Genomic DNA, 25,272 nt, shown 5'->3' on the forward strand with positions numbered 1-25,272 from the left:
TACATTTTTGGGTTTAGTGATGTGTTTTAGAAAATGTTACAGGATGAAATTGCTCATAAGAACAGAGGAAAAAATTGCGCATGCGTGAAAAAGTACATAGCTTTAACTTTTTCTGTTCATGACTTTCTAAATAGTTTCTTCTGTTGGCTGCTGTTTTGCTTTATACTAATGTCATCTCTGTTTCTTGGCATGGGCTTCTGCTCAAGGCTATTGTGAGTATGGCTTTCTATTTACTTAACACTACTTTCAGTTCGTAGACATTTATTGGGTTTATTTTTTTTTTGAAAGATACTCACAGTGTATGAAGTGAGTTTAAAATTTAAAATTTTCCTCAAAGCTTTTATTTAAAGAGCTTATCTAAATGTGATTTAACCAGAAAGTGGAACACTGTAAGTTGTATGGTAATTTTTATGTGTCTGTAATCAGTAAAGATAAGAAACAGAAAAAAGGTAGAATTTCTGCTATACTTCAGTCAGAAATACTCTACTCCTTCTGGTTTCTGTGGGGATGGGAATTTACTTCAACTAATTTGCTACATGTCTTCATGCAAATTGCAGTGCAATGTTGGTAGGATAGCTCTTCTTGCAAATTTTGGTGCACTTTTCAATTTCAGGTTAATTTACCAAGTCTAATTACAAAAGAACCGAACAAATTAAAACAATAGAATTTTGTCATTTATGGATCTTGCTTTTACTGATCTAGTTCCTGGGGAAATATTAGTAAAGTTCTAAAGCATTCTAATTTTGCTGAAGTCACACAGTTGTGGAGAGAAAGATTGCTACCACAGAGGGTCCTTTATAGTTGTGATCTAAAACTGAAGTAAAAAAGTTGTATTTTGATTAGAATGTGAAAATTACATGTTTTAAAATAATTTTAAAGTTATGTTAAAGCTTCACAATATATTAAAATAAAATGTTTAACTTTCTGTTTTAGTCAAGTCTTCTGAAAAAGAAACTTGAAGAACATCTGTAAGTATTTCTGTTTGCCTGTTTTGTTTGCAATTTGAAATGGTGTGTTTTCCGTATGATAAGGAAGGCAGACAGTCATTAATCCTGGATCTGGAAAATATACAGCTCAGAGAAATTAGATAACACAGGAATGTTTGGGAATCTGCTGTTCAGATTCCATTTTTATTTCATACAGAGCCATTGTGAAAGCAATAAGAGCGATGAAAAAAACATCATTTTGTGCTGGTTAGAAAACTTTACTTAACATTGTGTAAATCTTTGCTCTGAAGGACTAAGTAATTTTGTTCTAAGGAAAGCATGTTATATATAAACAAAATTAATTTGTTTACTCTTTAGTACGTATTATGACACAAGAGGTAATACTTTAGGGAGTCCTATCATTTTGTTGCACTATTTTTGCACATCTTTTACTTGCCTAAAATGCAAAGAGATGTTTGCTTTTTGACTGTCTTGCAGAAAAAAGTTTCTGTTGCCTTTGGGTTTAGCCTTTCTTTCTCAGTGTAGTCTCCGTTATCAGTATTCATTTCAGGCACTCACTGTACAACTAACTCTTAAATTCTAACTTAAAGAAACTGTTTGCTGTTGCAGTTCTCCATAGACCATAATATTTTTCATCTTACTTAACAAATATTTTCACAGTCACGCTGTCACTTGTCCTCATGCCCTACAGCAAAAAAAAAATCAATCATGCTCTCAGAAATGTATCACTCTCTGAGGATTTTCTGTACTGCTTAGTGGTCATTCAAGCACAGTAATAATACTGGGAAAACAATATGTGCTTTTGTGGTTTGTAACAGTGAGAAGCTCCATGAAGCTAACAATGAGCTACAGAAGAAACGAGCTATTATTGAAGATTTGGAACCAAGATGCAATAACAGTTGTGAGTTACCTGTGCAGTCCATTTCTTTTCTTTGTAAAGTATTTCATGTGCAAGGTCTTTAATTTTAATACCTAAAGGAGGTGTCAGGTAAGCAAAATGTACATTTTTAGTGGAAGTGACATCTATGTTATTAATTTCTCTGAAAACTGTGGTGACCAAAAAGATGGTTCTAACACTTGACGTGCATGGGATAACATTTTAGAGACCACTGTAGTAAGAAATCATAGAATCACAGAACGTTAAGGGATTGGAATGGACCTTAGAGATCATCTAGTCCTGACCCCCACTGACTATGGTCATAGAAATATCAGGTCACTGTCATAACTGCCACTGAACTTCAGATGTTCAGAACTGTCATGTCTCATAAGACCCTAATTTAGAAGATCCTTTCTACCATCACGATTTTATTTTTACTTTCAATATATATTCCTTCAGTGTGTTTTCAAAAATATGTTGTAATATATATATATATATATAATATATGTCATATTGCTCAGATGGTATCCAGCACCCAGAGTCTAGTTGGGTTTTAGAACCTTACTGCTACATGTTTTCCAGAGAAGTAATGAAGGAGGTAGTTTGGTTTTTTTTCCCAGGACTGTTTATAATAGAACAACTTAAAAGATTGTAACTGATGGCAGTTTTTTTGATTTGTGGTAAAATGATTTCATTCGTAACAAGGTGGTGGAAAAACCAGAAAAAGATAACAGTTTTCTGAGGTCTGAAAAGCTGTATAAAGATGTAAAAGTAATAGTGGCTCGACATACACTTATACCAACACAGGAAAAAGCTGTGCAATGAAATTGTCCTACTGGTCTCCATTGCTGCTTAAGAAAATGTGAGGAGAAAATTATATTTTTATATGTCATATTTCTAATAAAATGTGTCCAGTGTTACAGTTTAGCAGATTTAAGCAAGAGTTGTGCCTGGTAAGAATTATTCCTCTTACAAAATAGGAAAAATCATATTTGTCTGTATTACATGCCAAGATATTATAGAAGCTGTAAGTCATTAGTAAACTAGTTTTCTAAGTGTGTTCAGTAAAGAGATTTATTGATTATTCCATTTCTCTTTATTTTTCATAATTTCAAAAAGCAAAATTTGTGTAAAAAAAGCTGTCCTATGAGATTATATGGAAGTACACATTTGTAGTGTGTTTCTGAGCTGTTCAATAATTAAAACTGTGATATCTGCTAAATCAGGTTCCTTATGTCAGCTTCTCTTAACTGAAATATATTTTAGCTGTGTCTTAAATGTCTGTTGTAAAACATTAAAATATGCATAATATAATGATGGTATTTTCCAATGTGTCCCTCTCCCGACATAAAGCACTTAAAATTGAAGAATTACAAGAAGCTTTACGGAAGAAGGAGGAGGAAATGAAACAAATGGAAGAACGATACAAAAAGTATTTGGAAAAGGCCAAAAGTGTAAGTCGATGTGTTTCATGTTAATCATCCTGCTCTGACAGACTGCATTCCATGTGCACTTTGTGGGAATAAAAATAAAGGAGTTATCTGTATGCACACTACTAACAAGTAAAAGAGAAGGAAGGTCCAGTGAGTTCTTTGTATCTTCTTATTGTTACAGTACCTAATATGGATTAATTCTGCAGAAGATTTTACCCCGTTTTTGTGACTCTTTTATTGATGCTTTTTCCGAGTAAAGTGATCTTTTTAACTGTACCACCTTTTCATAGCTGTTACATTCAACTGATGATGTTCAGCATTCCCTTTGCCTTTATCTAACACATGCTTCTGTCGAGAAGGTGACTAATATTTAAGTATGATATTGAGGGTGTGGGTACACTACCAGCTTTGAAATTACGATATTGTGTTCTCAATCACAGTCACATTCCTTCTCTTACTATACTTTGATATTTTGTTTGAGTTTCTCAAAAGCATATCAGTGTCTTTGTTCATCTGACCATGGTGTAGTATCATTTGCATTGGATACGTGTCACTACATTGGAATCTGCAAGTAGGTTCCTAATCTGGCAAAATTTAATCGTGTCTTCCTTTACTTCTGTGTAATTTCCTGAATGACTTCTTGTGAGATGTTTCAAAAGTCTTCAGGAAATCTAAACAAATAATTTTTTTCAATTTTAACTTTTTGTAATCTTTTTGTCAAAAAAAAATTATTATTTTTTCCATTTCTTATTGTTGTTATTGTTGGTTTCTGGTGGGGTTTTTTTGTGAAGATCAGTAGAGTCATTATACTCTTCCACTATACAAAGTGCATTCAGGTCTAACATGTATTTTCTTAGAAAAATAGCATGCTTTTGTAGAATCATAGAATCATTAAGGTTGGAAAAGACATCCAAGATCATAGAGTCCATCCTTTGACTCATCACCACCTTGTCAACTAGACCATGGCACCAAGTGCCACATCCAGTTGCTTCTGGAACACCTCCAGGGATGGTGACTCCACCACCTCCCTGGGCAGTCTGTTCCAATGTTTAACAACTCTTTCCATGAAGAAATTCCTCAGATGTTTTAATGCATCATGGTTAATGAGAGAAGTAGATGTGTTTTAAGTCACGTTTTTTGTTTCTTAACCTGACTTAAAAGGTCCTTAATCCTTAACATGATTGCTTTTTCAGGATTTAGTGAAAGACAAACTGGTTTTCTTTTACAGGTCATCCGCACATTAGATCCTAAACAGAACCAGGGTGCTGCTCCTGAGATTCAGGCGCTGAAAAATCAGTTGCAGGAGCGGGACAGAATGTTTCATTCTCTGGAGGTAGCAATCCTTGTGTTTTGTGGCAGATGATAATTGTTTTTTAGTTAGAGACTTAACACTTTTGTTATACTTTGGTTTTCAATCTATGCTTTTTTTTATGTTTTGTAGAAAGAATATGAGAAAACAAAAAGTCAAAGAGAAATGGAGGAAAAATTTATCGTTAGTGCCTGGTACAATATGGTAAGAATCTACCAAACTTTTTATTTGAAAAAAAAAAAAAAAAGAGGAAAGAAGATGTTAATATTACTTGTTTATGGCTTGTTTATAACAGTATTCATTCATTGACAGTAATTTTGGTTGGAAGGCATTTTCCAACACACAAGCACGGAAACAAATACTTTTTAGTAATTTTAAGCTATCACTGTATAAAAGTATGTTCCTGTGATAACCTTGGGGTAAATTAAAAGGAACATACTTGTAATTTTCAAGTTTTAAAATCAGAAATGGCTCAGATCAGTGTTCTGTAATCCCAGACCTTCAATTACACAAAATTACAGTGCTCAAATTTACTTTCTTCTTTGATTCTTTGCTGTTTTTAATGAAGGGGCACTATCAAAGCATTTCAGCTTACTTGCTGCAGTAAGTGCTCTGAAAAATGACCCATTTAACTTCAGAGCAAGTTTGGCCACATACAGATGCTGAGGACAGCAGCAAGACCCTCCACCTAAATTATTCAAACAGTAAATCTGAATAGAAGAGGTGACCTGTGCAGCCATACAGCTTTTGCTAGGCCTGTATGCTGGAAGAGTTGTCACCTTCATCAAATGTGTTCAAGACTTCCCTTTGGCATACTTGTTGCATTGAAACTGTTCTTCATATAGGAAGACTCCTTAACCTGTGTAACTTCCATGTTTTGTTCTGCTCCACCATAAAATTCAAATTCCTCCTCTCTGTATTCCCTCGGAAGAGTTTCCTTCTTGCTGTTCTGCATCTTTGTTACGTCCATGAATGGCAAGCCCAAAAGCAGAGTGCTTGAATTGTTTACATACTGGAAGGCATGTTCAGGTGACTAGTGTCCTTGACCAGTTTTATAACCTTAGTCCCACTGACAAGCAGGAGACAAGCCTGAGCTAAGACCTGCAGTTCAGTGACCTGTCATGAACACTGAGATGATCTCTGATAGCTTTGTCTGTGTCAAGCCTTTAATTAGCCTCTGCTTTTATACACAACTGCACGAGCCATCACAGCTTTCCTGCTTGCATTTATGCCTCATGAAAACATACAGTCTCTCAAGATGTGCTCCTGACATATGAGCTGGTATTTTCAAAGGGGACCATGATACCTAAACTATTTTCAGAGGAAAATTACTTTTCTAGCTCAACATGCTAAACAAGCCGAGGATGGGGGGAGCCCTTTTGAAAAAAATTGTCTGGTTGCCGTGAGTTTATGTGGAGAACCATATCTTGAGATCTTAGACAATTGCTCTAAACCTGGACAGCAATTGGGGTGGGGAGGGGGAAGAACTCCACACTAAGTGTTAGGGGAGAATATGTTACCTTTATCCTTGACAATGTGGTGCTTTGTGTATGGAATTCAAGGTGGTCAGGCTTGGTGAAGAAGGAGGTAATGAACAAAATGCAAATGATTAAAGTTGTTCAGTGTTATGTGTTGGTATTCACTGAGAAGTTTCTCTTTGTCCATAGGGGATGACTCTGCACAAAAAAGCAGCAGAAGATAGACTGGCTAGTACAGGCTCAGGACAGTCCTTCCTGGCTAGACAAAGGCAAGCCACGAGCACAAGGAGATCTTACCCTGGTCATGTTCAGCCAGCAACAGCAAGGTAGAGAAGCCTTGCCTTTAGAAAGAAAACTGCCCTGTGATCCAGGCCACTTCTGTTGCAAGTGACAACATTCAAGGAAAATAAACCAGCATCCTTTCTCTTTCTCCCTTGTTACTGCTATTATTTTACAGTTCAGGAAAGGGTTTTATTATGGTTTCTCATTGTTCTGTAATGCCCTTTGCTTATATTTTTGAAGTCCATTTCTCTCTCTCTCTCTCTCTGCATTTTTTGAATGTGCCAAAATTTTAAAACCATCTAGAGGAGTGCTGTATCATAACAGTCTTATTTGTATGAAGCCTGGTCTCTTATGAAAAGCCTTATGTGGACCATGTAACAATGTAAATTTCTTGTCACAGTTGGTACTTTTGTGCCATAAGGGTTGCTATGCTTTATATAAGACTGTTCTTGTTCAAAGGGAATTAGGCTTTTTATTTCATGTGCTAACCCGTTGCTTCAGAAAAATGCTGAAATCTCATTACAGAAATGCAAAATTAGAATATAATGTTATTGTGAAATATATTTCCTGCTACAAAACTTACCAATGCAAAAAAGAATGATTTTTTTTTTTTTTTTTAAATCTCCTACGTGCGAAGTTTGTTCTTATTCTTGGCATTTGATAGGGAAGCAGGATGATTTTTTTCAGGTTTTTCTTTATCAACTGGTGTTACCTCTTTTGCTCGTAGAGATGAATATTTTCAAATGGTTTGTTCCACTCTTCTTGGTCAAGTGTACACTTAAATACATATTCTAAAAAAGCGGAGAAATATTTAGAATGCTCTAATACGCTACTGCATCATCCATTTAAAAAGGACATTTGTTTTAAATTTTATAATTATGGATGAGCAACACATAATGGATCAAGGCCCCGATTAATATTGTTAATGTATTCCAGTTGTCATCCCCTACTAAAATACTTGCTTTTAATATATTGATTCTGGGGATAATTGTATCAGTTGCCTTACTAATGGTACCAGTGCCTTCAGGTGAGTTTGTTGCTGACTTTGTTGGAAACTGGCTGTGATTTGTTGTACTGCCTTTTGAGTATGTAGCTTCTTAATTGTTGTAGTACCTTCATGTTCATCAGTGGGGTGGATGGAGGTTCCTCCTATTTAGGTTCTGTTCCTACCAAGTTGTGCTTTTTCTCCTGACTAATTCTCTGCATTCCCTATCATTTTTGTTGAAGAATTTTTGGACACAGAGAACCTGAATATTGGTTGAAACTTCCATATACATACACCTTGTTGTAATTTAGTTTTAAATAGTTTTCGTTTAGAGACTGTTTGGACCCTGATGCACATGCAGTTGGTTTATAAATTTATTCTTTTACCTTATTTTAATGCCCTCCCAAGTGAAGACATTTTGTTATAAATCCCTTTAGAGAAAATACATAGTAGCATTTATTAATCATCTGAATGTCTATGTTAATTCACAAGTTGGGTAGAATGAGCAAAGGATAATTAAAACAAGCACACCTAGATTAAAGGGTAATAAACAGATGAATGACGTTTTTAGGTACTGCTGTTTTATTCTCAAGTACGTGATCTGTTTCAGTCTAGGCTAAGAAATACATTCAGTATGTGTCTAAAAATAATTTTCAGTTCTGGTTATCCACTGCCCCCCGAAAACAGAAACTGAATTCTATTGATTGAATGTAGCTTTACTCCTCACATTTGGAAAAAGACGGTTTTCTAAAAGTTCTCTTTACTTATTCAGGGTATGACAGGTCTGGGCTGTGGTTGCAAGGATTAGGTAAGACATTGCAAAGTTTCTTGTGTGCAGGAAGGTAACAATGTGAAGGAAGTTGAGGACAATTTCTGTAGCTCAGTGAGGTGATACTCATTTTGCTGTCTCTTACTGAGATACAGAATGCTGTGTGTGTTATCTGGCAAGATGACTGCAGTTTTTGTGGGACATCTTTCATTGATCTTGTTGTGAAATGTATTCTAGTAATTTGAAGAACTGTTTGCCACATGCTGTGTGTGAACAGGAGCAAGTAAGATCAGCTGATGTTCTTGTTTGAGATTACAGCATTTTATATCAGAGAAAGAACCTAAGAATACCTAAAGCTTCCTTTTTATTTTAATCTGTCTGGCTTTTTCTGTTACTAAACTGCCAAAGGGTATTTGTGAAAGAAAGGAATGTGACCTTAACGGGAAGCTTTATCTCTTAATTTTGTGTCAAAATTTAATTCCCTATTGCTGTTAATCAGGCACAGGTCTAAAATAACTAGGACATGGTCTACAAACTAGAATAGAATTAGTTGCTTTTATTTTGTTAAACACTTGTTTTACCATTTTGCCTCCAAAGTTTGGATGATTAATTAGGAGATGAACAATTGGTGGTTTTTGGCTTTTCTCTTCTGCTTTGTGATTCTGTCTTTCCTTTTCCCTCAAGATAAGACACTGAAGTGTTTTCTGTAGTTCCCTTCAAGCATATATAGCATCATTATGTAGCATCAAAGAGCAAAACAAGACTAATATTGAATCTAAACTTTCTTGTTACCCACAAGTGATTGTTGGGCAAGTGAACAATCATTATGTCTTTTGAGAATTTACAAACCTGCAGAAATTCTGGTATTTCCCAGAATTTTTGTTGAATATAAAAACCTAAAAATGTACTGCACTCTTACAGAAATATACTTGATTGCTGTCCAGTTCCAGTAAGTCATTTGTTCTGCATTAAGAAATTTAATTCCTTATTCTTTAGCATTTTAATTCTATTACTTGCTGCATACATCCATTGTTAATCTTTGGGTGTGGATGAATGCAAGTGGTAAACATCATTAAACCTCCTCTTTCACAAGAACAGCTTCTTTATTCAAAGGGTTCAAGCTTCATTATTTTCCTTGCTTGTTAATGTAGCTTTGGAAGTAGTGTGGTATTAAGAAAAAGAAGAAGCTCGGGGTGTAACTCCAGGGAATAAACACATATATAGGTGAGCCACCAGTGAATGTTCTTTATTTGTCTTATCTTCAGTAATAAAAGAATATAAGCAATAAACCCAAGCTATAAAACAGAATTCTCTCATTACATTGGATAGTTCTAGAAAGTTTTTAGGGATACTTTTTTCCTGAGGCAATAAAGACTGTTTACATCAAAATTGCTGTGGTAATTGCTAAAGCAATGCTATATCCTGTCCTGATACACTACAGAAAAAAAACAAACCTACAACTGAGCTTGAAGAGAAAAGGTTCTCTAGGGCAGTGAGGAAGCAGCTGAGGAGTTCATGAGAGGACTTTGCTGAGCACTGTGCTGAGGGTCTGCCCAGAATAATCTTTCTGACAGATTTTAATTAATGCCAATAAAAGTTAACAGATAAATGGATGAATATTTTCATTGTTCAGAGCTGAAGCTTAGTTTCTGACCTTAAAGAATGTCTGTGCAGTCCAGTTTGGTATACTTCTGTGGGGAGTTAAGTTGTTAGGGTATCCGATCAGGCATTACAGAAAAAAAATACTCAAGTTCCTTTTCTTGATAGCAACACATAGCCACTTGGATCATAACACGTATTTTCTAAGTGCTAGGAAAACTGAAGTAATCTAATTTAAAGGTTGTGTGTTCCACCCTCAGTGTAAGGGAAAACAAATGTCTGGAGCACAGAGCTTTACACATTGCAAAATGAAATAAATATGTCGTGGCTACAGGATGCCTTTCATTCTGTCTTTGAAAATAAGCAGATGCTTAAATGAGCAAAAGCACTTGTCCTGTTCCAGTGTCACCCGAGTTAGCAGTAATGCTTCTGCAAGTTTTCTGTGGCTTTCTGTTCTGTAAGGGGCACTGGCAATTTTATAATCATTGTGTATGAAAGAATTAACAGTGAATATTCCTATTACTGCTTTATGATGATCTTAAATAGTAAGTGGTATGTGCAAGCTGTCAAGAAAATTTAAAAGGATTTGGCAATTTTAAAGTCCTTGGTATTTTGGCATATGCAGGTAGCTCTTGCTTTTCCTCGGTTCTCTAGTATATTAGACTATACACCTAAAAACATGTAATCATCCTTTCATGGATGAATTTTAGGGGTTTTTTAATTGTCCTAATGTGTTGACATTTTTTTGTAGATTTGGTAGTTGGAAAACATTTTGGTGTCACCGTTTGATTTCCTTCCTGTTAGTGATTTGGAGGAAGACTGTCCTGAATGTGGCTAACTTTTCTTTTTATTATGGAGCAAAACAGGATCTGAATTTTACTTATTGTATAGAGATTTTTTTTTTTTGTTCTTGACCAACATTTTGACTTCTTGCAAGGATTGATGAGGGAGGTATTTTTGCACTCAAAGTCAGCTATGCAGTACTGACTTCTTATGGGTTTTTGCACACGTGTTTTAGGTAGAATGTGGACTCTGTGTTTTGCTTTAATACTGTGTGAATAGCTTCAATATCTCCAAACCAATTTTAGCAAATTTTGCAGGTGTTTTCCTCAACTGTTATTGCATAAATAAATAGCTAAAAAAGTTTACTATGTCAGAATATACTTTCAAGTCATGGGGTTTTTTTTTTTGGAGCAGCCGTGAGACTCTAGGTAGGATCCCAGCCATGCCTCCAGTTTGTCACTTTTAAGGAATCAAAGAAATATCTTGGCATGAATGATGTGCATTGCCTTACTCCTGTGATCTTTCTTCCCTCTGGAAGTCTGGAAAAGTAGCAGAAGCTTGTCAGTGACCCTGCAGGCTATTACTGAAAATAAGGTGTGATTTTTTTCAGTTTGAAAATGGAGGAGACAGATGCAAGCAACTGTTCAGTACAAAAATGGGAAGAGCAGTGTATCTTTCACCATTTTGCATTTTGGTGTTAATTTTAAAAGTAGTGAGAAAGAACCTTTGCTTTTTGAGCTAGGTTTTTCTCCTCTTTTTTTTTTAATTAATTTTTAATTTTAACTGATTATTTAATTTTAACTGATTACTTAATCAGGGCAGAAACTGTCATCGCCAGCCAGAGCAACCTCAGACTTCTTGCATCTGGTACGGTGAAACCCTGGAAATTCTGACTCTGCTGCCAGCTCCACTGTACCATTTGGAATTGTTGAGGACTTAGCTTTGTCCTCTGTTTTATCTTGACTTTATTTTTGTGGATTCATTAAAATATTGGGACATAAAGGTCATTTTTAAAATGTATCAGCTCATTGAATTAGGTAATGAATGAGTGTTGATTGAGGGGCTTTAGAAAACTTGACAAATCCCATGGTGCAGCGATATAGCCAAGCCAGTTTTCCAGACAAATTGTCCTGGTGTCAGATTATAGTCAGTGGATCATCAGGAACTCATACTAACTGCTACAGCTGAAGTCCTCATCTATTAGTTGCTGGGGGATGGTGTTGGTGTCAACTTCACTGAGGCCCAGACTGTAACCTTCACCTTTGGGCCTTACCAAGGTAGTGAAGGACTATCTTGAAATATATCTCTGTTTTAGTTGGCTCTGGTGGCAAATCAGGAATTTCCTCTGCTGCTGTTTGCTGTGTGTGTGAAGTCATTTGGAAAATTAAATATCCTTCAATCCCCTTTACATTGTGTGCCAGTTCCAGACTGGAAGCAGATTCCATTTGTCGGATAAAAATTTCTTGCTCCTGTTCTGCTGACTTGGATCTCAGACTGATCCATACAACATGAAAAATATTGTTAGTAGAGGGAAATCTAGGACAATTGGGAAGCCTCTCCTTTCTGGTGGTGACTTTATTCATTGTTTTGCATTAGAGAGGTCCTAATGCAAAGGGCTGAAGTTAGAATAGCATATTTCAGAAGGAGGAACGTGCTTGTTTTAGTCGTTACAAAAGCAGTCATCTGCCAACACTTTGAGGAAATGTTAACCTACCATAGCATGGCACAAACTAGAAACACTGCAAAAGCAAGGGTTTCCCCAGGTAAACAGCAGTTTGTTATCCAAAACCCCAATGATTATACCTGCCTTAAAGGCCAGTTGTTCTCTTGCCCTGCTCGTCTTGTTAGACTGATCATGAAAATGAGCAGGATTTTAAGAGAAAAATACCAAATGATGTAATATTTATGGGGCTATAAAATAGTCGTAATGAGACCATCAGATTTTTTATTTGGATTTGAATGTAACATCAGTTATGTAATTTGAAATTTTGTAAAGCAAGAGATTATTATTTTCAGTCACCAAAGAAGAGTAAGCCAGAGAGTAAACTTATTTCCTGGAGCCATCGGTGGTTTTGAGAGAGATTTTAAAGCTTTTATTTAGAAGTATAGGTAAAGTTTGGGAATAGGTATAAGGATTACATTATAAAGCCACAATTTTTAAAATTTGTAGTCTGCTTTCTATTCTCTCTGTCATTCCTCCATAGACACACATTATCTGCTGTATAAACTCTCTCTTTCTGAAGATGCTGGAGATGCAGTGACAGGTTATGCTCAGTGAATTTACCCTCACATCTTGCATCTCTCTTGTCTTCTGAAGTGTTGCTGCCTCGACAGGTAGCTTTAAAATAGAGAGAAAGAAGTTGACAGCCAACTTTTTTTTTAGAACAAGATTAGAATTTTTAGTCAGGAAAGGGCACTGACAGATGACTTTTTTTACATCCTTGAAAGATAATACAGTGTCCTGAGTTTACAAGACCTCTCAAAAGTACTATTTACTCGAAGAGGAATCTCCAGTGTCACTTCCTGTGTGCAACAGGGCACTTGAAGTGCTACTAAATAGTGAGTCTGAACTAAATAATAGCCAGGTGAGACTAAAGGAGTAGATTATATTCATTTATGCACAATAGAATAGGTACCTGCTTATGTAGCTTGAACTTATAATTTTTTGTAGAACAACTACAGTGATCTTCATATTATTAATCCTGAACTCTGTAACTTTATGCACCCAAGCAGTGCCAAGCAAGCTTAACAGACAGTGATTGCTCAAAATACGCCCTCAAGGTCTGCTTCGAATGTGTTAAATTTTTTATTCCACTTGATACATGTTTCTATGTTTCTGTTTGTTTTTCGTCTATAGTTAGTATTCTGGGTGGATGAATGAGAAGGGAAAAAAGAGGGATACACAAGCTGCAGGACTTGTAGCAGCTTTGTCATAAATATTCTTTCTTCTCTATTTAACCTGGACTTTCCCATCACAAGAAGCATTCTTAGAATCATTTATGACCAGTGCAATACAAGGGAGAAGGAACTGAGGAGAGAAACAGGCTCTGACTTCAGTCTGGAGAAGCCAGTTTGCTCTTTGCAGTGCAAAGACCCAAATGCCCATTCAGTGCTGTGCCAATGCTGTGTAGGGACATCTGTGCCCTGGGGAAGCTGAAAGCACCATGGCTGTGTCAGTAAAGCAGTCCATTCTGGTCACAATGCCCAAGAAAGAGGGTGCATCAGTAAGGATGGAGAAATATGTCAGCCTCTCCAATTCTCTTCCGAACTTCTGCAGCATTGTGATGTGCTCTTTGGACTGTTCAGTGGCTCCTACTCAGCTTTACTTTAACAAGAGTACATATCATTTTCTTGCAATTCCAACCTGTATTTGCCTGCAGTAAACAGAACTTGCCAGTGCAGCACAGCAGTGATGCTGAGTTGTAGCCTCATGCACCAGATGAGCTCTGATGAAACATAAATGCCTGAAGTCTTCAGTGGTGCTCAGAGTTGGAAGACTCAGACAGTCATTGTGACCCTGATTGTCTTTTCATACGTAACCACGAGCAGTGTTGGACAGGCACCTTTCACTTTATATTGCTTTGGTTCTTTAACTGTTGTACTCACAGACAGCAGGAATGCCTGAGACTCTTTCATTGCTGTGTAAATCTAGTTTCCATAGCTGTAGTAGCTGAGAATGGTGCCCTGAAGGACTTTACTCAGAATTGTTTAAATTTGTCTGAATTACAGCTAAATTTAGATATGGCTCGAGGCTGTTTTGTTGCTTTTTCCAGTTATTGGCCTGTAACCTTCCTGTTAATTTGAAGAGTTGCTCTGGCAAAAATGTTTTCCCATGAGTTTGCACCACTCTTGAGACAGCCTTACTAAACTGCTCTGAAAAATACCTGTTCTATTCTCTGTTGTTTTTTTTTTCAACAGTAATATGTTATCTGCTTTTTAACTTTCTTCTTTATTCTTTTATTTGCAGTGATGTGGTTGCATGACCTGCAGCATTATTATAACAGGGACTGTTCAGTGCATGACTTGCTTTTCTGTCCAGACTGCATAACCAAAACTTAACCAGTTCTACACTTAAGACTCATGGCCATCCGATTTCAAAGGGGGATCTACTTGCAGAGAAGCTTACCATCCTGGGAAGTGGCTTTCCCATTTCCCGCTTCCATTTACTCTTTCTCTTCACAAAAGGTCTCCTATGAGGCTAGAAGAGAGGAAATCCAGTATTCACAACTCAACAGGAGGCATTCTGCAAACTGACAGAGCACTGTCAGCTCTCCATCTTATTTCCGCCTGTCCACTTTATTTAATTCTGATTAACAGTATTAACACACAGACTTCCTGCAACATTTTCATATACTGAACTATAAAAATCTAGTCTTAATGAGTTCCTAAAAAGGCCTTTTGGTTACTGTTAAAATTTCAAAGCACCTGCACCCTTAAAGGATCCACTTTGAATCTTTAAATAAATAAAGTAAAGCGAAGGAGGTGTTTTACCAGGAGAAATGACTAATGAGTTGCTGCTTGGCGATCCCATCTTCCTTAGAAAACCAAGCAAGTTTCATCTGATAATCTCCGAGCCAGTCAAACTACCGGGTGGTATTTTGTTCACAGGCACTGCCTGCTTCCTTAATATGTATATACACAGTAGTTTGTGGCTGTTGTATTTTTCTCTCTACATTGAGCTGTATTGTTCGTTTATATCAGAAACTTTTTTTTTTTTTCCAATCTGTGTACAATTGTTAAAACAATCTGAGGAAAGAACATGAATGGAGATAAGTATGAAAGTCATCTACACTTTCATATTATGCAGACTGTCCTTGCCAGTTTATAATTTGGGTCGTTTGTCTCTCACCTGTACTGGTTTTTTTCCTTTCCTTTTTTTTTTTCTCCTGTCACAGTCTTAGCTATTTAATTTCCAATTGCACTAGCTTGGCTTTTCTTTGTATTATGAAGTTTAGCTATAAGATTTGCCATATGTAGACAGTGTAACTCAAAATGCTTTGTACTGCCTATATTAATTTAAAAAGCTGCTTATTTAATATTCTTAAAGATCTGCACATTTGTACTACTGTATCTTTGTTTTGTATTGGACATCCAGTACTGGCAAGATTCAGAAGACGAGGGAGTGCTGTAGTGTTGTAAGTTAAGAGGTTTATTGTGTAGAAGTTAGTACATAACAAACAGGGAAAGGGGCTTTCAAGCCGTAGGACTTGCTGGAAAATCTGAAAAGAGTCTGAATGCTGAGAACGTTAAGTCCAGTTCTAGGGAAACCCCATTCTTGTTCACCTGGATCTTAATCTGCAGAAACCCAAGCATGATATGTACTCTGCTGCCTCCAGGAATGGTTTTGCTTATTTAGGCGGTAGCAGAACCACCAGCCCTGTTTTCCAGGCTGAAGAAGTGTTGTGTCCACTCATCTCCGCAGTCCCTTCTGGTCACAAACTCAGTTCCTGCCTCATCCCTGGCCTGTCAAACAGGGCTCTGGACAGAGCCGGAGCTTGTGCGCCGAGACACCTGCCTGTGCTCAGTCCTCAGGGATCCTGATCCCACAGAGTCAGTGGGCTCGTGCAGGATGATGTGGAGGAAGGACAGACTGTGTGCCCCCCCAGAGGGGCTGTGGTTGGTGCTGCCTGGCAAAGGGAAGGGCAGGTAGGAATGGGCTCCAAGCAGACCAGGCAGGACAGCGAAGGATAAGCATTAAGATCCCAGTGAGAACTGTGTGGTGTTTTCCCTTCTGAATGCCATACCTGACAGGTGAGCCTGTGGCTACCAGGTGCTCTGGCTGGCAGCTGTCCGTAAAGACTTCAGATGGGGATATGTCTTTCCTGGTCCACCAGGGCCAGGGACAGTGAAGTCTGACGTGACCTGCAGCCAGGATCTGGGGTTTGGTGATAACGAGTCAGCTATTCCTACAGCAGAGGCAGCAGCATTTCGTCAGACTGAGTCAGCAGATTTGTGTCCTTCCAGGTCCTAGCCATTGATCCCTTGTTATGTGTCAGGGCAAGCATTACTAGTAAAACTTCTTTTAGTTGGGTGTTAAAGGCATGGTATGTTTTTCATTTGCAAGTGCTGCTCCGGCTGGGACCACACCCTGCCCCAAGCCAGGCTGGGTGCAGGATCCCTGAAATCAGGGCTCTGTGCTGGGCGGGAGGGGATGCTTTTTTTTGTGCACCCGCCTGCACAGGTGTCCCAATGTGAAGCCGAGCAGTACCTCATTTCTCCAAGTGGTCTGTGCAGATTAGAGACTAAATATCAGTTGTTCTTGAGCCTTGATGACATTTGTATGTAAGTGTGTTTAGCTTGACAAAAGTTGTTTGAGTTTACTAATGCAACAGAGAGATGTCAGGTGAAGCCAGTAACTTTCAGCAAGGAGCTGGCTACTTTAATTAGATTAGCCTGGCATCTCTGTCATGAAGTGGTTGCAAGCTCTCAACTCAGAGGTGATCTCCAGCATGTCTCTGATTACTAACTTCATTTGTGCTGCATAGAAAACTCTCTTACCTTCTTAATAGCGGCTTGTTTGACAGTCCTGAATTAAATGTTGACCAATTATCAAAGTAACTGTTTGTGAAGTTGCCAGTGATATATTTTCTGTAAAAAAATGGATTCGTAGAGTGTCAAAACATTAATTTCCCATTTGAGTTCATCAACAAATTGTGTAACTACCAGATTGTCATGGTAGCAGTATTAATATACATACCTGTATATAGACAAAAAAAGTACTCAGTAATGATAATTGGAATCAAAAGGTTTAATATTTTTTCCCAGTCAAATACACTAATGCTTCAAAGGTGATAGAAGAGTGTACAGTTGTTAAACAAGTTGTAAATAAACGCTTATATAAAATGTAAATGCTTATTTGTCCTTTATTTGGTACTTGATTGTAAACTGAGACCAGTGCACAGTTTGTGTTAGAAGTTACTGGTTTGAGCGTAAAGTGCTGTTCTGCTGTGTGAGATGGCACCAGCTGGTGGTTAACAGGGACCCCAGTGGAGTGGGAATAACATGGATAAAACAAACCTTGCCCTCAATGCACTTAGAAGCAGGTACTACAGAACAGCTGGGGGAAAAAAATCAGACTTTTTTACAAAGCACAGCTCTACCTGGGCAGCTTTGGTGTCAGCTCGTCTGAGTCTTACACAGAGAAGTGGCATCATGGAAATACATTTCCTGGGGCTCTGCAGAGGAAGGTGAGGGGAAGGTGGGCAGCAGCCTCAGAAACAACAAACCCCCTGACTTTTGCTGGGAAGCATCCCACCTGGCTGCTGAGGTGCACGGCGCAGTTTGCCTCTCAAAGGGCCAAAGCTAAGTGACCAAAATAGACAATTTTCCTGTGCCAATGGAAGCTTCACAACAGGTGTAGCTAAAGGGGGGTGGGGAAAGACATTGCTCATGTGGACAGAAACAACTGTCCTTCCTTTCTGCACTGGTGAGCAGCTCTGGCATCTGGGAGAGGAAGAGGTGGTGGTCTCAGACACGGGCAAACTTTGATCTTTGTGAAAGAAAAGGCAACAGCCACCAAGAGATACTGAGCCTACAAGTGTTGTGGTGCTGGGGTGGAGAAAGCTGTGCAAAGGCCCCTTCAGGGGCTGCTCTGTAGAAGGAAGAGGAGAGCAGAAGCATGAGGGTGGCAGCAGCAGTAACAGGAGAGCAGAGGCTCAGAGTGGGCCCAGTTTGCTGGCTGGGAAGGGCAGGAGAGCCCCAGGGCTGGTGGCCAGCTTCTCCTGGGCCACAGGGATGGTAGAGGCAGGAAGCTGCCACAGCCTCACTTCTACCTGCCAGGGATTCACTCTGGTCCTCTGCCCTCCTCCGTCCCACCCCAGTTACCTCTTCATCTTGGGCATGACTGTAGTGTCTCCTGCCTCTGACCACCGTTCCCTCTGCCTGTCCAGTTGTTTCCCACACTGTCAACTTCTCCTAACTTTTCCTATACATTTTTTTCCCTTCCCAGTTCCCCCACCCCCCAGTGTGCCGAGACCCACATCAGCATCCCTTGTTCTGGCCTCCCCTCCCCATCAACTCCCGCAAGGCCAGCACTGCCTCCCTTATTTTTCACATGGTATAGGGGGGAACTGAGGCCCACTCACCTTCATCCTACCCCTCCACTGTTGCTGGCCCAGCAGGGAGGATGCAGCAGTGCAGGTCATCTTCCAAATGGCACCTCTCCTACACCCCCCACAGCTGCAGGGCCCTGCTTTTACCACCACATCCTAAGTGTGCTTATCCTTGTGTTGTGTTGGATATCGCAGGAGGCAAAGGCCACTGCTGTGTTAAAGGCTGTGTGGTGGAAGCACACTCCAGAAGCTGCATGGTTCCCCCCTACCGTTCTCCTTTTCCATTTTTATCCATGAGTAACTTTTGAACACCTGTGCTGGACGTGTAAGTACCTGCAAATAAATCTTTGTGCAGAGGCCAGCACGTTTGTACCTGCTGTGTTTGGAAGGCAGGAGCCAGCAGCAAGCTTGGAGGAAGGGCTGTACGAGACTGGCTGCAAGGACTGCAGGGCTGCCAAGGAGGGGAGGGCATGGTCACTCTGCCTCCAGCACAGGACACAGCACCGCAAAGGGGGGTTCCACCAGTGCTGGGCATCCGTACTTCGCTCCTGTTCCTTAGGAGCTGAACTGAAACAACAGCCTCAAAACAGCAAAGTGTCCTTTTGGCAAAGCAGGCAGACCAGAAGTGAAGGTCAGCTACGTCAGGGAAAAGATTCAGTGATGTAACTGGAAAACTCTTCACATACTGAAGGTACCCAGTGCTTTCCTGGTTTAGGTCTTCCGAGAGCCCCAGGAGCCAGTGGCACCTCTCTGCCTCCAGGGCCTTCTGACTGGTGGCACGGAATTGCCTTTACTCCTTTACAACAGACACGTCTCACCTGCAGGTGTGCACACATCTGGATGTTTGGTTTCTGTGCCAAGCTACGCTGTCAACAAGCTAACAGGGAGCACAACTCCGTGCTGAGAAGGGAGGTCTTGCAAACCCACCCTGAGCTAAGGGCAGAGAATGGAACCTCCCAACTTCCCTGAACAGAACCAGCCCCCCCACCCTCTCAGAGTCCCAGGAAACTGATGAAGGCAGTCACCACAACCCCAAGTAAAACGTGAGGTGGATGCAAGCTAAAATGCATTTTCACTATCACACGTGATGTCTTTCTTTGGCTTTGACCCAAACAGAAAAAAAACCCCACCAGACCTCTGATTAAAACAGATCACAAGATACAAAAACAGACCAGAGTGATATTCCAAACAGCTTTTCAGACTTGCTCCCACCTTTAACACCCTTGTTCCAATCCCTTCAACTGTTATGAAGTATTGGAATGACTGTATGCCCTTCTCTCTGCCCCAGAGAAGGCTCTTTGGCAGCCCTTACCAGCCGGAGGCTGCACTGGAATGAAGGCTGGCACGGGCTCTGCTGACAGAGCAGCTCTGGTGTCCCACCAGCAGCTGGGGGGTGCCCTGGGGGTGCCTCTGCCCGCTCAGTGCAGGGGCACAACTCCAGGCCCAGCACACCCCCTGTGAGCAGCTCGGGGTGTGCCCACGGGCAGTCAGGCTCCCCTTGGCTCGTCAGTAACACTGCCTGTTCCCAGGAATTTCTGCTGCCTAACAAACTGTTTTCTAGCTAGTAGCCTGGGAAACTCATTTTTGTCTGAATCACAGCAGAGTGAAACAATACTATTGTTACTGGACTTTTGAGGAAAATTGTTGACCTGGACTGAGGCCAGGATGGAAACTGATGGATGACTGAAGCCAAGCATTTTGCAACCCTATGAACAGGGATCCCAAATGAGGCCCTTTGAACTCCCCTGGGCCACAGTGGCTGTGCCAGCACCTCTCTTGGAGCAGGATGCCTCTGGGAGCTCGTCAACCCACAGGTCTGAGAGCCCTACAGCAAGTGTAGCATCAACGTTGTCATCTTAGAGTCATAATTAAGCTACTCTTTTGCTTGTAGTAAATCCTATTGAGTAATTCTGTGAGTGTTAAATTACTCAGTGATTAAGTGCTGCCAAATCCTTTAGGCATAAACCACTGAGCAATTCCAAGGCTAAGTTTGGCAAGGGGGCTCACTCTGAACCTCCCGACTCAATGGGAGTGCATTCTCCATCCTTACCCTTTTGCATCCCCAGTCTCTGTGTACATTGTTCCAGTTTGACTCCAATCAAATTCTCCTTTGTGTTTCTATCTATGTAGTAACAGAGTGAACGCGGCCACAGAATTTTTTTTGTATCAAAATTGCTTTTGCTGGTACCTTTGCCAGTGATTCTTTAAGTGACCTTAATCACCCCTTCACAATACAGGTTTCACTGCATCCAAGAACTGTGCAAATGCCAAGTACTAAGGCTCCCTTTTCTGGAAGAGTGGTGTCCATGTGGTGTACTGGGAAGTAGTTTGGGGGTTGTCTTTTCTGCCCCCTCACGTGGAAGAATAACCAACCCTCTACAGGAGTCTGCTGCAAAGCTGCTGCTGGCTGTTTTCACTGTAGCCCAAAGCACCCTGAAAATAAATGTTTTGGAAATACCCCACAAATACTAGCCTGACAAAGCTTACTCTGAGAAAGAAAAACACTTCCCCACAAATAGGAATTGGCAGACTACTCAAATAAATACCTTCCAAGTAGCCATTTTGTATTATTTTTAAACCTAAAAAACACTCAAAACCTCCACCCCCAAACAACTGAAGATTTGTACGAGCTGATGTGATGCTCGAGGATACCTTTAAACCCAAGTCAGCATACATTCAGTCTCTAAGTAAGCATGGGTAGTACGGGTTTGCATCCCCTTCAAAGCAAGCAGAGTGGAGTCTGGAAGTCATGCAATCCAAGTATCCTCTGGAGACCAGCCATACACCAATACAAAATAACACCACACCTGAGAAGAGCCTCTTTTAAATGCATCTTGGTCTGTGCAATCTTGAATTCACCTACCTGTGAAGAGTTTAGGACTACGTACTTCATCACTGGCCAAAGCGTCTGGTTTCAAAACATGCTTATGTAAATCACTCAGGATGTCTACACGAATTGATTTTGTGTTGGAATATAACAGCTGGAATTAAAAACAGCTGCAGAAATTTCTAGAACAGAACTGTCTGCATGATACATCAAAACCAAAGAAAATCAACTGAACAACAGTCTTGAAAATGCTTTATTGAACCGTCTGTCTTATTGTAATGTGCAGAAGATGTGTTTGAAAAACTACAGCTTGAAAAATTTTTGAAAATCCTCAACAATCAATCAATAAAAAAAGTCCCTACTGGGGGTAACTCTCAGGATAACCAGAGGCCGCATGTAAAGTTTCCCTTGAAACATTTTCTGTTGCAGAGACAAAAAAAAAAAAAAAAAAAAACCACAAAAAACCCCAACAAAGCTAGTGCTGCTCTACATGGAAACAATCAAGATTTGATGATTTAAAAAAAAAAAAAAAGGAGGGAACTTAAAGTTCAGTCTATGGGGTTGTTTCTTTTGCTGCTGTTATTTTGGATTAGCATACATGTCACAGTTTTGCTGAGAACACCACACGGTGTCCAAGTCTGTACGTTTACTCTACAATGCTGCTGAGAAGGGAGGATACAGAGAAAGAGAGAGGGGGTGAGGTGAGAGATCTGGAAAGACACCATTATGATATAAGCCTAGTTTAAATTTTCATCAGAAGCTGTGTGCACTTTTGTTTTTATAATGTAACTTTACATTCAAAAAACCCCACACAACCAAAAAAAAAAAAAAAAGAAAGAAAGAAAGAAAGAAAAAACCAAAACCAAACATACCCCTGTCCTTGCCTTGGGGCTATTATAAATTTCTATGCACAAGAACACCATACTCTTTTTTTTTTTTTTTCCTCAAACCAGTAGGGTTAACAGTATAGGCATGTAGGTGGCATGATTCAACTAAAAGGCTTTGTCAACTTTTTTATACCAGAGAAAATAACCAAAAGAAATAATAAATAAAAGTGCTAAAGTTAGCATTAGGAATTCCATTGTAATATACTGACAGTCTGGGAATCCAAATCCTCTAGCTTTCCTGATACCGTCAAGTCTCTGCAAACTATGAAGCAAATACATAAATAACTCAATATGATTGAGGCTGTGAAAGGCTTTTTAAAACTAAGACAATATGATCCAGGTTAACTTTTTTTTTTTTTTTTTAAGAAACACAGTGAATATATGAATTGTCTACACCTGAATAAAACATATTTAACAATTAAAAAATTTTAACAACCACAACAAAGAAAAGCTTTAAACAAAAGTGAACGTCATTTGATTTCAGGGCACACAAAAGCCCCTTGCAGTAGCTTCCAGCAGTGGCCTTACTGTTGTGTCTCCTATAGATGCATAAGATGAAGATTAACTCCACACATTGAGGTGACGGCTGACAGGGCAACATAATGATCACATACAGCAAAATGCCACACCCCGGTCACGACAATGTATCCCACTGCAGAGTTTCCATCCTGTGCAGGAACAGCACATGAAGATGTCATTCTGTCACATATTATTCAAAAGCTACTTTGTGGCCACAAAACTGCTACTCAGCACTAACCTTCTCCTCAGGTAACCTTTGAATAATGGGAAAGCTTTGTGTTTTTTATAGTTTTACTCCTTGTATTTAAATTTTTAAATGACAAGGTCACTAAAACTCATGCACGCTGCAAAAAACGTCATGCAGTAGTTAAGGTAAACCATCCAAGCAGTTTTTATTCATTAATATTCATAAATACACACAGCAGCTTCATTAGAGATTTTTCATTTTTTTTTCCTCTTCAGTTTGAATGTGGAGTATTAGGAGAGCCTTTTGCATGTCAAGGTACAGGACACAGAGCTTTCTGCTCTGCACTGCAACCTACATTTACCTGCTAGAAGTAAAAATTAGTTAAGTGGAAATGATTATCATATATATCTTTTCTCTCTTTCTTTTGAATGTACACAATGTAACAAGAGTGACAGACCTGAAATTACAATCACCAAAACAAACCCAAGATAGTTGTTGTCCACTTTCATTGGCAAATACAGCACAGAGGACATTGTCTGCAAAGTGGGATGTCATCAAAGAGGAGGTGGAGGAGGCTCGTTTCCTTTATTACTCTCTTTTAAATTTAGGTTTTCTAAAGCAACATCTAGAGGCATAATATCTACACAGCCCATAGCACCAAAATCTGCAATCTCCCCCCGCTCATCCTCATCTGAGGAGGAACTTTCTTCCTGCATCAAAGTGGACAGTAGAAGCTCCTGAACAAACAGGCTGCAGTCTGCCCGTTCACTTTCCATTGACTGACGCTCTGCTTCCGACATCTTCGGGTCATTCAACCTGTGCAGCAGCAAGGGAAGAGAAGACAGGCAGTTGCTAAAAGCCCATTTCACCAAAGACACCACCAACAGGCACAGAGATGTGCTCAAAAGCCGCTCCCCCAGGACAGTCCTGCCTGCCCTTCCACACGTGCAGCACTGGCAACCTCTGGCCCCGCAGTGCGACAGGTTCGGATTTAACAACTCACCCCTTCCCTGTTCCTGCAACAGCATTCCAAGTGCAGCCTGAAGCTAGAGGAGAATCAAAAACTACTTATGAGGTTTCCTGCTATTCGGGTGTCTTTTAGGGAGAGCTGTTTCTCAGTTGAGTGCCTCCTTTGTTTCCACATCAACTTTTAAGCTCACATTTGCCACAAAATACGTTACTGCACATGTAAAGCCTCTGGACTGCTGAAGCACCATACAACGTTCATTCCACCACTTCTTCTAGGGTACAGGGCATGTCCTGATAGGGGCAAGGAAACTGCTCACTCCAGCTCTGAAAGTCACAATATCCATGACACTTGCAGGTGCCTTGATTAAGGTTCTCAAATGAGTTTCTGATTGAAAGATGTCACATGGTACTATTTTGGACTTAGATAAAAATCCCTGTGACTCAAATCCAGGCTTCTTGGCACAGGAGCTGTTAAAATTCCCACACTCTTTCACAATACCAAACAAACAAAAATATGCTTGCAGAGGGCATGGCAAGGGAAATGTGGAAAACACCTTTATTTCAGGTCAATAGTCAATATTTTGAAAGAACTGGAATGCCATAGGAGGTGAATCCTCTTTAAAATAACCCTGGGATTTAAGTATAATTTCTAAACCAGGTAAGTATGCTGTTAACTAACACCACCCTAGTCATGTGCCTAACTCCAAACACCTAAGTTTCACCGAGCTCTGTATCTCCACCAGAACTAAGGTGAACAGAAATTGTAAGAGGTAAACACAGGTAAACACACCGAACAAGTTACCTTGTAAGAAGGAACTGGGAATTCTGGATAGTCTGCTGACTGTTTTCTGTGTTAGATGTGTTGGTTGTTGTTGTAGATTGTGTCATAGTGGTGTTGACATTGATCGTGTTGGTGCGTCGGGTTGCATTGCGTGCAGTCTCCAGTTGTTGCCTTGCTGCCTGTGCATGTTGTCGTTCCAACTGCAGTTGCATCTGCAGCTGCTGTAACTGAGAAGCAGAAGGGCCAGAGGAGTTGAGCTGTCCTCCTGCAGAACGCCTCACACCTGATAGCTGAGATAAAAGCTCTGCCAGAGAAGAGAAAGCTACTATGACCAAAGATCTTAAATGAGCATCACACAACAGAATGAATACACCCTGAATTTCAGTGCATCGGTTCCTTCTTTTTTCAATCACCAACATCAAAGAACAAACAATGCTCAGAGAGCCCACGAAACTCAAAAACCACACTTTTTTTTTAAAGTCTGAGCATTTAATGGCTCCAAGGTGAGGAAGATTAAGAGCCAATCCATAGGTATTGTCTGGTAAATTATGTCCTCTGCAGCAATTCTCTGAGACTTCAAGTCAAAAAT

The 25,272-nt window shown here is 39.7% G+C and overlaps 2 protein-coding genes across 10 annotated transcripts in view; one reads left to right on the forward strand and one right to left on the reverse strand.

Moving 5' to 3' along the window:
* Nucleotides 1–17,311, forward strand: part of HOOK3 (hook microtubule tethering protein 3) — an 83,398-nt gene extending 66,087 nt beyond the window's left edge. For 3 of the 6 annotated variants that reach the window (XM_017822461.1, XM_017822466.1, XM_017822467.1), the window contains 8 exons: nt 135–212; nt 934–968; nt 1,766–1,848; nt 3,178–3,278; nt 4,486–4,590; nt 4,699–4,770; nt 6,234–6,370; nt 14,430–17,311. In XM_017822461.1, coding sequence (XP_017677950.1) covers nt 135–212; nt 934–968; nt 1,766–1,848; nt 3,178–3,278; nt 4,486–4,590; nt 4,699–4,770; nt 6,234–6,370; nt 14,430–14,445 — 627 coding nt within the window. In that variant the 3' untranslated portion in view covers nt 14,446–17,311. Of the gene's footprint in view, nt 1–134; nt 213–933; nt 969–1,765; nt 1,849–3,177; nt 3,279–4,485; nt 4,591–4,698; nt 4,771–6,233 lie in introns of all 6 variants that reach the window. The other 3 variants (XM_017822462.1, XM_017822463.1, XM_017822465.1) reach the window with 3 other exon arrangements.
* A 4,264-nt stretch (nt 17,312–21,575) lies between these two features.
* KCMF1 (potassium channel modulatory factor 1) overlaps nt 21,576–25,272 on the reverse strand; it is a 49,310-nt gene continuing 45,613 nt past the window's right edge. For all 4 annotated transcript variants that reach the window (XM_017822484.1, XM_017822487.1, XM_017822485.1 and 1 more), the window contains 2 exons: nt 24,705–24,987; nt 21,576–23,749 (listed from right to left, as the gene is read on the reverse strand). In XM_017822484.1, coding sequence (XP_017677973.1) covers nt 23,488–23,749; nt 24,705–24,987 — 545 coding nt within the window. In that variant the 3' untranslated portion in view covers nt 21,576–23,487. The remainder of the gene's footprint in view (nt 23,750–24,704; nt 24,988–25,272) is intronic.

This window comes from Lepidothrix coronata, unplaced genomic scaffold, assembly GCF_001604755.1.
Source record: "Lepidothrix coronata isolate B3197 unplaced genomic scaffold, Lepidothrix_coronata-1.0 Scaffold98, whole genome shotgun sequence".
Classification (NCBI taxonomy): Eukaryota; Metazoa; Chordata; class Aves; order Passeriformes; family Pipridae; genus Lepidothrix; species Lepidothrix coronata.